This window comes from Puntigrus tetrazona, chromosome 17 (assembly GCF_018831695.1).
Source record: "Puntigrus tetrazona isolate hp1 chromosome 17, ASM1883169v1, whole genome shotgun sequence".
NCBI classification, from domain to species: Eukaryota; Metazoa; Chordata; class Actinopteri; order Cypriniformes; family Cyprinidae; genus Puntigrus; species Puntigrus tetrazona.
The window spans coordinates 8,358,115-8,372,396 of NC_056715.1; the positions used below are offsets into that span (position 1 = coordinate 8,358,115).

The 14,282-nt window shown below is 37.5% G+C and overlaps 1 protein-coding gene across 1 annotated transcript in view; it reads right to left on the reverse strand.

Moving 5' to 3' along the window:
• pdzd8 (PDZ domain containing 8) overlaps positions 1-13,837 on the reverse strand; it is a 31,110-nt gene extending 17,273 nt beyond the window's left edge. Inside the window, exons 1-3 of the mRNA XM_043262726.1 lie at positions 12,638-13,837; positions 2,645-2,770; positions 710-812 (exon numbers count right to left, since the gene is read on the reverse strand). Of these exons, the coding sequence (XP_043118661.1) occupies positions 710-812; positions 2,645-2,770; positions 12,638-13,524 (1,116 nt within the window). The 5' untranslated portion in view covers positions 13,525-13,837. The remainder of the gene's footprint in view (positions 1-709; positions 813-2,644; positions 2,771-12,637) is intronic.
• Positions 13,838-14,282: the final 445 nt, after the last annotated feature.

Sequence of the window (14,282 nt, forward strand, 5' to 3'; positions counted from 1 at the left end):
TGTCGTATTTAACAGGAGATGAGAAACCAAATAAAAATCACTGGAATAGAGCAATTTGAGTTGACATTTTCTTAAATAGTCATTGACTGCTTGGTGAAGTCGCAGTTAGCAGGGAGAAGGAGCAAAGGTTTTTGCAAATATGAATTTGTTTAAATCAACAGCAATTAGACGCCGTTTGTCCTTCCTCCAAAAGGAAAGCAAACAGACATTTATGATAGCGGAAAATAGATTTATTATGGACACACGCCACTTCACAAAGCTGTCCATGTTGGTGAATGCTTGTTTTATTGTTGCTTAACAATCAATCTAAATTAAAAACTAAAGCAAGCCCAATATTAAATTTGTTGTCCGAGTTTAAATATCTTCTCATGAAGAAGAACAAATGAGCAAACACGTTGCTCCAAAAAAAGCCCCAGAAGTGAAAATATATTTTCCAAAGTTATTTTAACCTGTACGGCGCACATTATCTAACAAACACAAGCACAAACACTAAAATGAAATGGCAAATAATTATAGTCTAATGAAAAGCTGGATAATTGCTGGTTTATCTTTGACTTTTGACCTGCTCCACAGACGTGTGTGCATGCATGCATGTCTGGTTGTGCATGAATGTTTAATAATGCATATCAAACATGCGTGTTTATGCAAGGGCGCAGAGCAGGGCCCTCGGGCAGAGAGAAACACATGCAGCAGGACATGTAACGTGTACCTCTTTGATGGAGCTGCGAGTTTTTTCCCGCCATTCGTCAGAACTGAGCTCTAAGGTGCAGTGAACATATGTCTCCCTTTCATATGAACCCAGGATAAACAACCTTTAAAGAGAACACACAGAGAGACATGTTTTTGATTATTTTTAAAAGTACTGGTATATTTCAGAACATTATATACAACAAGTGAATGCGTTCGCACAAACAAATAATGCTGTGATCAAAAGAAATGAATAAGGCAAATGTTGCTCTGAAACATGATCAACAATCATTGAGTTTGAAAGACCGTTTATAAGCTATCGCTGCCATCTGCTGGCTGTGTATATTAGAGCTAACAAACATTTTCATTGCAAGCCCTAAAAAGGAGCATTATGGCTATAAAAATAAACATACACACTAGCATTCAAACGTTTGTGATCAGTAAGATTTTTTAAATTAATACTTTGAAAAAGCCTTTGTTAAAAAATATTTCTATTTCAAGAAAATGCAATTTTTTTTTATTCCACAAAACTGTTTATTATATTAATATCACATGAAATTAATGGTATAGAAAATTATTATTTTACTGAATTGTAGATCAAACAATTGCAGCTTTGGTGGGTATAAAAAAAAACCATATCAACCACAAACATTTTAATGGTAGTAACACACACGCGCAAAGATTATTAAAGCCTTGTGATATACATAAGGTAATAAGAAAACGCCTGACCAGACTGTATATGCTTTCTGTGCTTTGATTAAAACTGTGACACTTCATGTGTATTGATCATAAATAAATATAAATTTTGTCAGATTTGTAACTAAAGCAGAGATGTCAATCCTGATCCTAGAGGACCTCCACTCCAAAAATAACTAAATCCTCAACAAGCAAAGCCCAACTGGCCCTCCAGAAGCAAGACTGATCCCCCTGCTGTAAATGCTGATGGAGTTGTAGTTCATTGTTGCCCTCTGGTGGCGGAAAAGCCCAACACAAAGTTGAGACATAAAGTGACCGGGGCAAACAAACACACACAGGATGGCTATTACACAGCAAGTTTAGAATACCCTCAAGATCCAGTGTGCAGACTACAAATTATGGTGTGTGTGTGTGTGTGTGTGTGTACAACAGGGTTAGGCTGGGTTTGCAATTGTTAAAGGCTCTGCATTATTAATAGAAATCCCATTATAAACACTATTGATGTCTGTTAATAATCTGACAAAAACAGACACACAATGGTGAGCAGAATACAGCTTTTGTTGCATTGTGTGTGTGTGTTATCAAACACAACAGCTTGCAACCAGGCCATTTAAAATTTCATTGGCTTAGAATGTTATGGTTGTTTTATATCCCAAAAGAACAAGAAAACTGAAACAGCAGCGTGTACTACCCTGAATAGACAGCTATAATGATTGCATACTCTTGAGTAAAGAGAGTTAAAGAAAATAAAGGCAGGTGTAAATGCATTTGCCTACAAATTCGAGGCTAGCAATAAAAAAAAAGTTACTTTAAGATGCCTTATCTGGGATGACACTGCACAAAAGATGCGAGACAAGCTGTGATTAAATATTTAAATGTGCAAAATATTGCCTTCATTAAATACTTGAGAGCACTTCAATTATTAAATACTAAATCTTAAATATATGGAATGTGGATTTTTTATAGGTGGTGCCTAAATTCACTTGTAGCATAAAATAACTGGTTTTATTTTTAGTAATATTTAGAGAAAACAACACAGAAGTTTACTATTGGCCATAACAAAATAACCATCTGCTGGCCAGCATTTTAATGACAGTGCATTATTATAATAATAATTATTATTATTATTACGGCCTATTGTTAACTAATCAAGTGTACTTACTAACCTCCCATGTTTAATTTGCCCCCCAAAAAAATAATAACAAAAGATAGAGAGGCAAATGTTAATTTTGTCACACACATCAACATATATCAGCCCTACCTGCTACATTCAACAAGTGTGACACGTAGACGTCCCTCCACCAATAGTGTGTCTCGGATGGAGATGTCCAGGTCACATGATGACGCCAGCGGTGGCTGCACTTGGAAAGGAAAAAAGGGCTTGTACCTGTTGATCAAAAACAGATAAATCATCAGATATAATCTGAAAGTAATAACCCTTGCGTTATACACATTAAAGGCCAGATTTAGTAAACAGAGCATTCTGACCAATGCCATCTATAAAGAGCACCACAAATGACCAACTATCTCAGCCAAGTCAAGTGGAAAACAGCTTCTTCTTTTTTTTCGAAGGGGGGCAATAAATAATGGTGCAGATATTAGTACACTGACACCCACAAGCCTACAATATACAAATGCATATGCAATAATCATCTGCAAAAACCATTTCATTGAGTGTTTGTGGATGCACAAGCTGGCACCGAGTTCATTATTGCAAAACAATAAGTCACGACTTGAATCATGAGGTCAACAGGATACGTTTGCAAAGTCAACGGTCATTTTGGGTGTGTGTAAGCCATTCACCCTTACCGGAAAAACAAGCATTTCAGCTCTGTGTGTGTGTGTGTGTGTGTGTGTGTGTGTGTGTTTTGTCCTTCCACACAAAGACTAGAGCGGCGGGTTTAGTTAAATACTGCTGCTAGGATTTTTAGGCCCTTTCGAATTATGCAAATCATCAGACAGGTAGGCTTTCAAGCAAAACTAAACTGAAAACTATGATGATAAATGTCAAACTCCATCAAGCAAGGTAAAATGAAATCTTTTGCCTTTGCTCGAGGTCTCTCTTTCACTGCTTCTACTCATTACCCAGCAATTTCTATGAATTTTAAGCGCACCTTGGCATCTCATGGTATTTAAAGCGGTAGAAGCTAAGATCCTGTTGTTGTTGCTTTGTGAAAATTAGTCGTTTTTTAAACATATTGACAAATATATTACTTAAAATTAAGAAATAAATTCAAACATCCTAAAGCTGACATTTTCACAAAGTTAACTAAACTTTAGGCCCTATTTTGTGTCCTACTCAAGGAAGCCCTTCCGTCATCATTGTCAAAATTCATGACTTCATTTAACTGTGAAACACAAAAACTCTGTTCATCTTGTATCATCTGTGAAATTTTTATCCAACGCCCAAAAAAGGTTATGAAATTAGGAGAAACGGATCCGAAACGCATCTGGAGCTTCCACCTCTCCATTTACCTCCTCACTAAAAAGATGCTTTTAAAAAGTTTCCCATATATTTATTTAATAGAAATATTAACTAAATGGTTTATTAAAGAGTTCCCTTAATTCTGGATTCTGGAGTGTGACTAATCATCCCCTATTTGTGCATAACTGTGTTGCTGCAATCATTTAAAACAACATTTAGTGAGCATTAGTTTCAAAATGAAATACTTGTCCATGTGATAAAATGTGTCTATGTCACATGGCAATGAAACCGGACTGAACATGAGGAACTTAATAAACGGGGTGATTCCTCATTCAGAATGCAGCACTGATAGAGTTCAACAGCATTCCTCTGAGGAGAGCGCTTCTGTGCTATTTTTAGGACTCGTTACTGCTAATAATAACCTGAGAGATTAGCGTTTCTAAAACAGGAGGTGCACAAAGCCCTCCGATTTGCCCTTGTGAGGTACGAAATATTACAAAACCCACCAGTCTCAAAAACTGCTTCACTGGCCTTTTTCTGAAACTCAGGACAGATTGTTTTTCTGCCTTATCATCATACTAATTACCATGGAAACAAGCTAAGGAAAGGCCACTTTTCAAAAACAAATCATTAGGTTTTATGCATGACCCATTAAAAATCGTCACACTAACACGGAGAACGCAAATCTCTGCTATGCATCTTAACATTTTAAATCTCTGAAAAACTTTAAACATGTTGGGTGAAGCGGCCATTTCCCTGAAAAAAAGGAAAAATTTAAATCGCAAATGAGGTCAAAGGGAAATGAAACACTCCTCTAAACCACACAGACAAATAGCAATTTCATTAACTCCTCTAATGTAAACACTAATAAGACTTTCAAAAGCAAAATCCTGAGATTAAGTAGAGTCACATGGGCATAATGCTTTTAGAAAAAAAAAAAAACACAATCAAAAACAATGTGTCCAAAAGAAATTATCGACAGTGCTTGTATAATAGTACAATATAATTTATACCAAAGAAGCAGCATGAAAAATAAGGTATTTTGAGTCTGTGTTGTTTAATTTTGTAACATTTTGTCTCTCTATTACTACTTCTCATATGTCCAATTTAGACAATAGCAAATATAGGAAACATTAAATAAAGGGAGTCCTGAGTGCAGCTCGACCCATTTCAGCAGGAAGGGAATCGAAAGACTACATTTTGAAAATGTCTCCTAGTCTTGGTCTAAATTAAAGTCTGAGATGTTTTAGTGACCATGGAGAGATCATGTCAAATTTGATCTTTCACCCTAGCTTTGTTAACCTAAAGAACCAGTTTACATCGAACTTGAATGATTCATTTACAAATGGACTGCTTTTTTTTTTTGCTGGTTTTGGTTGAAATAAAAAAAATAAATAAAACAAAGAAATCTTCAAATTAAAACTGAATATATATATATATAGATAGATAGATATAGATATAGATAGATAGATAGATAGATAGATAGATAGATAGATAGATAGATAGATAGATAGATAGATAGATAGATAGATTTTTATAAGTACCGCATTTTCATATAAATAAGAAAAACAGGGTACAAAATGTGACTCAAATGGGCGGTTCAGTGGTTCTACTTCCTTCCTGTCTAGACAGCACATGATGCAAAGCTCTAGGAACCAGATCTGGTATGGCAACACTCTCATTGTGCCCCTTCCTCCCTCTCCATTTCCCAGCTGCTTAATTGCAGGACATGACTTCAGTTTGTTCCAGAGCACACACAGGGCATGGAGCGCAGCCCTATCACTTACCACCAACACCGCTACAGGAACATAGCCAACCTGCAGCATTAAAAATACAACACTCGCTCATCTCACAGAAACAAGCTTGCAATTCCTGGAGTCTGGACCTTGCAGCCTAAGCCAAGAGTAAGCAGTTACAAGGACACACATACTCCAGTGAATATTAACAACAGGAATTATCTTACAGGCAATATACAGCTACTAAACGTATCGTTACATGTACAGTACTATAAGGCCGAAGAGTTCAGTGATCAAGCATGACTGTTTTCACAACTTTAATTACCCTAACATACTACCAGATTAGCTGTCTCAATGAACTGTTCTAGTCTATAATAAAAGCAATCTCTGTGTGCTTCCTGGTATTGTTAGCTGAGGGAATTGCATCATGAGAAAATAAACCAACAATTTTAGTACAATAATAAAACCCTAAAGAAAAATGTATTATCATTTATTACCAAATCTCACTAACAAATTTAACAAAATTAAATAACCAGTAATGTTTTGGCACAATTGATGCAAAACTTTGAGCGGGATGCCTTGATAAAGCATATGCAATATTATTTTAAACCTATTATAGTATTTATTGATCTTATGAATTATTACAAATTATATTTTAATTTAAGTTTAGGTTTTAGCTTTAATTTATTTTTATTTCAGTTCTTTAGTCATTTTAGTACTTCAGCTTAAACATTTCAAATATTAATATTTTAATATTATTTAAAAAATATTTTTAACAGAAAAAAAATCTAGTCTGTCGACTTTGAACATAGTTGTATAGTGCACCACATTTATGATTCTTTTACGTATGGTATTCATATCGCTATATAGGTCAAATGTATGGAAGAGAGCCGCCTGAACATTTTTTTTAAATGTATCATTTTGTGTTTCGCAGATGGAAAAAAACAAACAAAAAAACATGTAATACCTGAATGAAACAAGGATGAGTAAATGATGACATGACCTACATTTTTGGTTATTCCTTTAAAACAACAGTCATTCTGAGGACGCTTTATGGCTCTCTTGACTTTTATCATTGTCTTTACAATAGCATCCTGTGTACCGTGTCAATACGTTATACAAAAGATCTTCTTCAAATGGATGAACTTCACTGAGCTCAAATAAAGAACACTTAACCTGATGGCAAAACACTTTGCTGTTTAAAGTACTTTCAAGGGCTTCCAGCAGAAGTGTGAGAATACTTGAGGTAAGCAGTTCTAAGGGAAAAAGGCCAGCAAACGACTATCGACTGTGAAGGCTTTATCCCGCCTATCACCATCTATCTTACTCCATACTCTTTAAGTGTTAAGTGTAAGCAGTTAAAAAACATTTCCCGTTTCAAGCCATTAATCAAATGGTGCAATAATTGCATTAGATTACAGACTTCTGCAAAATCTTTCAGAAACCACAGGAAATTCCTTGGTTAACTACAAACATACAGACACACGCATTCAAAATTCACAGGCAAATAGTCAAACCCACAGCTCAGTTACATTATATAAGCGTACGACTGTATTCATTCAATGCATAATTCATTTTCATAATGCAACTAATATATTTTGCAGCAGACCGTAAAAAATTAGATTTTATAGTCCACATACATGCTTTTTAATCAGCATCTAACAGTCATTAGTGCAATAAAACAGTATATAATAGTTTATATAGTGTAATAAAAGTTTATATAAGCCTCACACACACCTGCCGTGTCTTTGACTGGGGACGTGCGGATTAAAACCCACTCATATCACCAGCACCTCTCGAAATATCTCATATTCACCACAGCCAGGTCACTGAGGACAAACCAAATCAGCTTTGCTTTTATGTGCAGCAGAAAAAAACGTATGACTGGGCCAATAGGGTGAAAGCGTTAGGAGCTTATCATGTGTGTTCTGCGAACTGACTGCGAATAAATGTGCCTGGTTTACACTGCACGTGTAAGCACAGCAGAGTAACAGCACAATGAATATATCCGGGCGGAAATTACTTAGGAACCACTACAAACTTTAGCATGAAATGCAATTCACATTGGGGATGAACAATATAAGCCATACTGTTGTTCAGCTGTATAGAATTGTTTTTTTCATTATTTATTTATTTTACCATTTGTTTTTACCTTCTAGCACCCCCTTAATCTTGAGAGAGAAAAAAAAAATCATACATTTTTATTTCAATAATCATTTTTTAAAAAGTACAGTACATCTCAAAATGAATGTTTATTTTCACCCATTGCAATATTCAAAACAATTCATTTCTAGTTACTTATTTTTATTTATTAAGGTGAAACAGTACAGACTATTTATCGATTATTAGCCACAACATGACATATCTGAATGCTTTAATTTAACTATTTGACACCAATCTACATATAAAAGGAGTTATTTTCAGGCCTTAGTAAACAATAGCAGCTAAATGCATCTCCAGAAATGGTGCTTAGGAATGTTTGCATTTTCCCAGGAGTTTGTGTGATGTAATCAAATGAAACTGATTGCAAAACCGATCTGTTTCTTTATCCTCTGATGCTCTATTTATAAAGAGAGCACGAGAAGGTGAGAATAAAGGGATTTCATCCCAGCTGAACTTTGGCCTGACTGTATTTGCTAATGTACGCAGAGGCTCCTTCCCTGCAAGTTTACACTTTGAGATATGAGGTTTAATCACCTCAGTGGTCAGATAAAGTGGTTGAAATGATCGAAGAGGTGCATTCTGATGTCACGGTGCCAACTGGCTCGGGACAGGTTACTGTTTTTTAAATGCACTGCTGAGGTTAGAGAAAGAAAGAGCCAGAATTTGCGTATTGTGTGAGGGGGATGTAAAATAAGTATTTGTAAGCGCGTACAAACGGAAGCACAGCAGATGTTTTCGGAAGAGCACTTACATAAGTGGACTTTAGAGACACGGAGAGAGGGAAAGAAGAGAGAACGAGGTATAAGTTTCCATCATGGTCAAGTCAATCACTGCTGATGATCTGAGAAGGCCGCAATGCGCACTGCACAGATGACGAATGTAGTACTGAGTCACCGAAAGATCACTCAAGGATGACGACTTGGGAGAAAAGGAACAGTTAACTATGCAAAACCTGTATCTACTGTTTGTCCTTTTCGTGATATTCCTGAAAATCAATAAATAGTCGAAATATTTTAATTCTACACTATTTGTCACTTTGTCATTCACTATTAATACTATCACTAAAAAATACTCAAGAGCAAGCACAAATAAATACGCATTCTGCAATACATTAAAACATAATCGCTAATATTTGCCAGTTACCAATATGTTATCAATATTGTGCCTCCATATCTGAAATAGTTGTTTCACAAACAAAACAATATAACTTTCTCATGAATATCCAATTAATGTGCTAGGTGTCTCAAATAGGGCTGCGCGATTAGGACAAAAATCAGAATTGTCAATTATTTCCTGAAATGCAATTACCAATTATGATAAACACAAAATACATAAAATTATGTTTATGCCATTGCTTGAAGCAACCGCAAGCCATATTTTTAGATAAAAAAACTGAACTATACTGAAAAACGTATAGTTTATCTATAGTATTTTGCCTCAAATATGCATTGGATTGGTTTCTTCTTCAAAAAAAAATTTAAATATGCATAATATACTAAAACTAAAACAACAAATCTTAAGCACAGAATAACATAAGCAGATATTGAGCGATTAATTGCCGCTTTGAACAATTATGTAATTGTAGCATCTGTAATATTAAAAACTCAATTCAATGAATTGTGCAGCCCCAGCCTCAAACTAAATCTATATAACATTTTATAATTTCTGTCATATTTCTATTATATAACAACATATTTATTCGTGAGGGGAAAAAACGTGTCCGTCTTACAAAAAGGTCCTTCAAAAGCTCGTCCAGACAAGCATTTCTTTCTCGTGAAATGTGGCGGACCAAAAACGTGTTTTTTACTGCCAAGAGAGTGCTTACAATATTGACATTTTTGCGGTTCTTTGTCCTTCAGTAAATGCAAATGAGTTGAAAACACCGTGTGTCTTTAATCCAGATCTGAAGCTGCTGATTTCAGTCAGCGCTCGTCATACACGCGCGCAAGCAAAAATGGCATCTCACTTTAACTCCCGGTTACTAGTTAACCATGACACATCAATTCCTGTTTGCTCTGAATGTGCTACACAGGAAGAAGCTTTAAGTTGACAGTTTCAAACAAGCGCAGCTGACAGTTTCTCCAGCAAGGGGCATTTAAAAAGCCAAACTCCATCACTGTCACACGGATGGATGGACGGATTGAACGCTGTGTCTTTTTCTACTGAGAATGTGTTTCTCTAATGCCTCTGAGGAACTGGACCATTAAATTAGCACAGTCAGGAAAATTTGTCCCAATCTTCGCTCAAGGGCATGCAGCTGATAGGGGCTTCTCAGTAACTCTTTTGTACAGATCCTACCGGGATCGTACTGACCAATCATACACAGTCGCTTCATCTCTGAGAACAGAAGGTGTCATTAAACACCTATCAATAACAGCTAGACACGCAAATACACCAGACATGACATCAACTGGTGTAACCGGAGAACTCTGCGGGTTAATCCTCGCAGATCACAAAAACGCATTCTTATGCACGCATACCACAGCATATATCAAACATCTACGACATCTGAGAACATCATACGGGAAGGGAGAAACCTTCTCAATTGGTACCCCAATTACAGCATCCTAAGAAACAGTAATGCCTGAAGTAAACTCGCATAAACAAATGCACATTTCTCAATTTCAGGTTTTGCCTATCTGTGACACGGAGCCAATCCAGGATGCAAAAGAGATGACAACATATTGTGTTGGGTTTTACAAACTAAATCTACTGTTTTGCCAACCCGTATTTATTGTCAAAGTATATTAAAACCACACTACGTAATTCAAGTCTCTGTCCACACACACACACACACACACACACTCGTCCTGTTCTGAACACCTCCTCCATCTGTGACACTTTCATCCCACACAGAGACGACTGAAACGGATTGTGGCCTGCCCGCTTGTTTTGTCCCTGGGCAATGCTGTCTGCTTTTTAAACAAAGTTCCCACTCACACACTTGTTTAAAAGAGAATATTGTCAGCTCCTTAACGTCACCTCCCACGTGACAAATTAAACAGTAAGCACTTTTCATCTCAGCCCTAAAACAAACACCATTAAACTCTGAGGCGGTAAAACATGACTAGTGCGTGAGTGCTGTATCCAGCCACACACATAAAGAGCAGAAAAAAATCTCTCAAACGCCAATGAAGTGATTCCGACTTTTGGGAAGATGCCAATACTGAGAAAATGAGTGTGTCATTTAATGTCTCACATCGTTGAGAAGTTCCTTCCCTTTGGGTAATGTAAAGCGTTAAGCTTCAGTGAGTTTGCTGCCGGCTGTGCTTGTGCGCCGTGATGACTAGAACTCTTTAGTTCTGCGGCATGCGTCCTTATGGTGTACACCAGAGGGCACAGCATCAATGCCAGGACGCTGAATCCAAAGGAAAGAGCGAAACATCATGAAAAGAAGTGTCTGATGTAGCCTAAACTCTTCATACTATTGAGACACTAATCAATAGTTAAGCGCACGTGAGGTTTAACAGAGAGCGCAGTGATCTAATTCACCACTCACAATCCTGGCTGTGTGGGGTCAAAGTTCAAACGCACCATTTGAACCGACGCAGATTAAATTCATCTCACGGTATTTGCTTTCTGCGAACACTACAATTACCTTAATGGGTAAAATTCACAGCGCGGTGCCGAGTGCTGCGTTTGACTTTTTGCGATCCGCACGTTACGTTCGTATTGATTGTACGAAGACACAGTATGTCAACAAAAAGATGAGCGATTTGACTGATGAGCAAAAAACGACTGTCCATCAGCCCGCTCTGCACACCTGCTGGCCTACAAAGACAATACTAAAGCTAAAGAATCCACAACACCTGAAAAACTCAGTCAAAAGCACGCACACTCACTGAGACGTCTTAATGTTTACTGGCAAACAAACGTTATAGGTGTGCCAAGTAATGCTGAGTAATAGAGAGCCGTGAGGTGTAGGTGGATGAGTCCTGCGAGCAATCAATCCACAGCCTGGTTGAACGCCTTAGTCACAGACCTTGTATTTCTTCTCAGCTAAAAACAGGAAGTGAGTTGTTTTCACTTTAAACGGTCAAGAATATGAGCACAGTAAAGGAAATAAAGATTAAACGGGGAAGATGGCCTCCATTTCCATTTTCACCCAGGGGAAAATGAAGCAAACTCGCCGTTCTCGACATATAACGCTACCAATCGGCTCAGTTATCCCACAATACTTCTGTGTGTTCACTTTGTACAACGCCATTCAATCATGAACACACGCTACCGGTTTCACAACCTCTTGAGACTCTTCATGAGCAGTCAAAGCAATTGAGACATAACTTTTACAATTTAATAAAGGGTCTAATGATACCTGCCACAATTTGGGAGGTCTCTAAATAAAATTATCCCACAAAGGTAAATTCTTTAATGTGTCGTTTGAAAGGCCTTTCATTCTGGCAAAATTTGTTGATGGAAATAATTTACAAACATTTCTGCATAAATTATAGAATAATAATCAGTATTACAATGAAAGTGTTATTATTAGAATAATAAAATAAAAATAGTATAATAACTGACACATATTTTACATATAAAATTATTAAATATAAATAATAGTAGCGTTAGTATTATATGTGCTGTATTGTTACTGTTTTTTTTATCTGTTATATTGACTAGTTTTAATGTGTCAAATATCAGGAGAAAAACTTAATGAACAATACTTTGAAATAACTTAAAATTGGTCGGACATAGCATTTAACAAAAAAGAATTGGTATCAGCATAAAAACGCATCTAGATGAACACTGTCCAACATCACATCTGAAAAATAATGTAAGAAATAAACTTATATGTAGTCATTTATCCTCAAGACCCACAACTTTGACCGTTCTGCCAAAGCTGAGGACATTCACTTTAGACCTGAGACCTGAGATGAACTTCAGGCAAGGGACAGGCGAGAAGTACTGTAGTAAGACACTGAGGCATTACCTTATTTTGTAGTTTGGTAAAGTGTGCTTCTTCTTGATAACTCTCTTGAGCTGATTGACTATGATGGAGGTGAGCTGAGGCAGAGGACGGCCCTCAAACTGAGACTTCACCTCGAAGTCTATGAGCGGGTCCTCCAGGAAGGAGAAGGACCAGTGCGTGAAAGGCATGCGGGTGAACTGCAGCTTCAGGCGGCCTGCAACTCGGGTCATCTTCACAAACAGATAAGCCGATTTTCCAAATACCAAATCAACATCGATGGCCAGATGAAAGCCGCCGTTATACTCTATGTCAACCTCGAAATTGAGCTCCTCTGGCATGTTGTCTTCATTGAGAGCCACCGGCTTCATGAGTCTGGCTGTTTTGAAGACGGGCACCGAGTTTCCCAGAGAGAAATCCCGCAGACTGAGCCCTTCCAGCAGACGCCCGGCGGTCTTGGTCTGGAGGAGCTCCTCAAACTCCACCTTGATCTTCTTGGTGATCCAGTGCCGGACGACTGGGGTGTCTCGGAGCTCGCGGAACAAAAAGAGAATTATAGCATTGAGGAAATCGCACGTCTCTGCCTTTGAGGTGTGCTGAGGGTCGCTCAATGAAGGCGGTGGCGAGGACGGCTGCTGTTTGGGGCTGCTGCCGGGGACGGTGGTCTCTTGCTGCTTGAAAGAAGCGGCCTCTGGTTGTTTGGAGGCAGACGCTGTGATATCCGACTGCTGCTGCGTTGATTCGTTTTGTTGGTTGCTAAAGTAATCCTTCAGTGCGGGATCAGGAACTGCTTTGACATACTGAACTGTCCTAGCGATAGGCTCGGGGCTCCTCCGGTACAACAGTAAGAGCTGCAGAAGGAGCGTGACGATGGCCCCGGAGAAGGCAGAAATTACTATCAGGTATATCATTTTCGGATCCCCCGCTGCGGCGTGCGGGTTAAAGCGTACTCATGTTCCGCTGTCAACGCGATTAAACAAAATCGAGTTCCACCTGGCCGCTCACAAAGCTGCCATATCATCTGCTTCTTTCCTGGGCTTCGGAAACTGCCGCTGATTGGTGGAACGTAACATCGCGTCAACGCGCTGAAAGTCCTGCGTCATGACGGCGGCGGCGATCTCGACAAGTAACTGCACAAAAATTGTCACGAGAAACGTACTGGAGCGTTGTACGCCGAATGTTGATTATTCGTGGTAATGTGAAAAAGTTGAATATTATTAGGGAACGTTTTTCTTTGTGTTGCTTATGTTAATATATATATATATATATATATATATATATATATATATATATATATATATATATATATATATATATATATATATATATATATATATATATATATATATATTAAATAGCAAGCAAACCGCGCTTTGAAATTAATGGGCTGACTGCTGCTAATACATTTAGATTTAAATTGTGATGCAATTATATAATTATTTTATTACTGCAAAAATATATTCATTAATATTGTTTTTGAAAAAATAAAAACCTGTCTGCTGAGAAATTTTATCTTACCCAGTTCATATTTTGTGCAATGCAGATGCTATACTTAGGCCTACATTTGCAGGTTACATTTTAAAGAGAAATGGACCATACGTGCCCTAAACAGCTTCCTCAAACTTTATCAAGCCTAATCTGTTCAAAACCCCGTTTTGTAATACTAAGT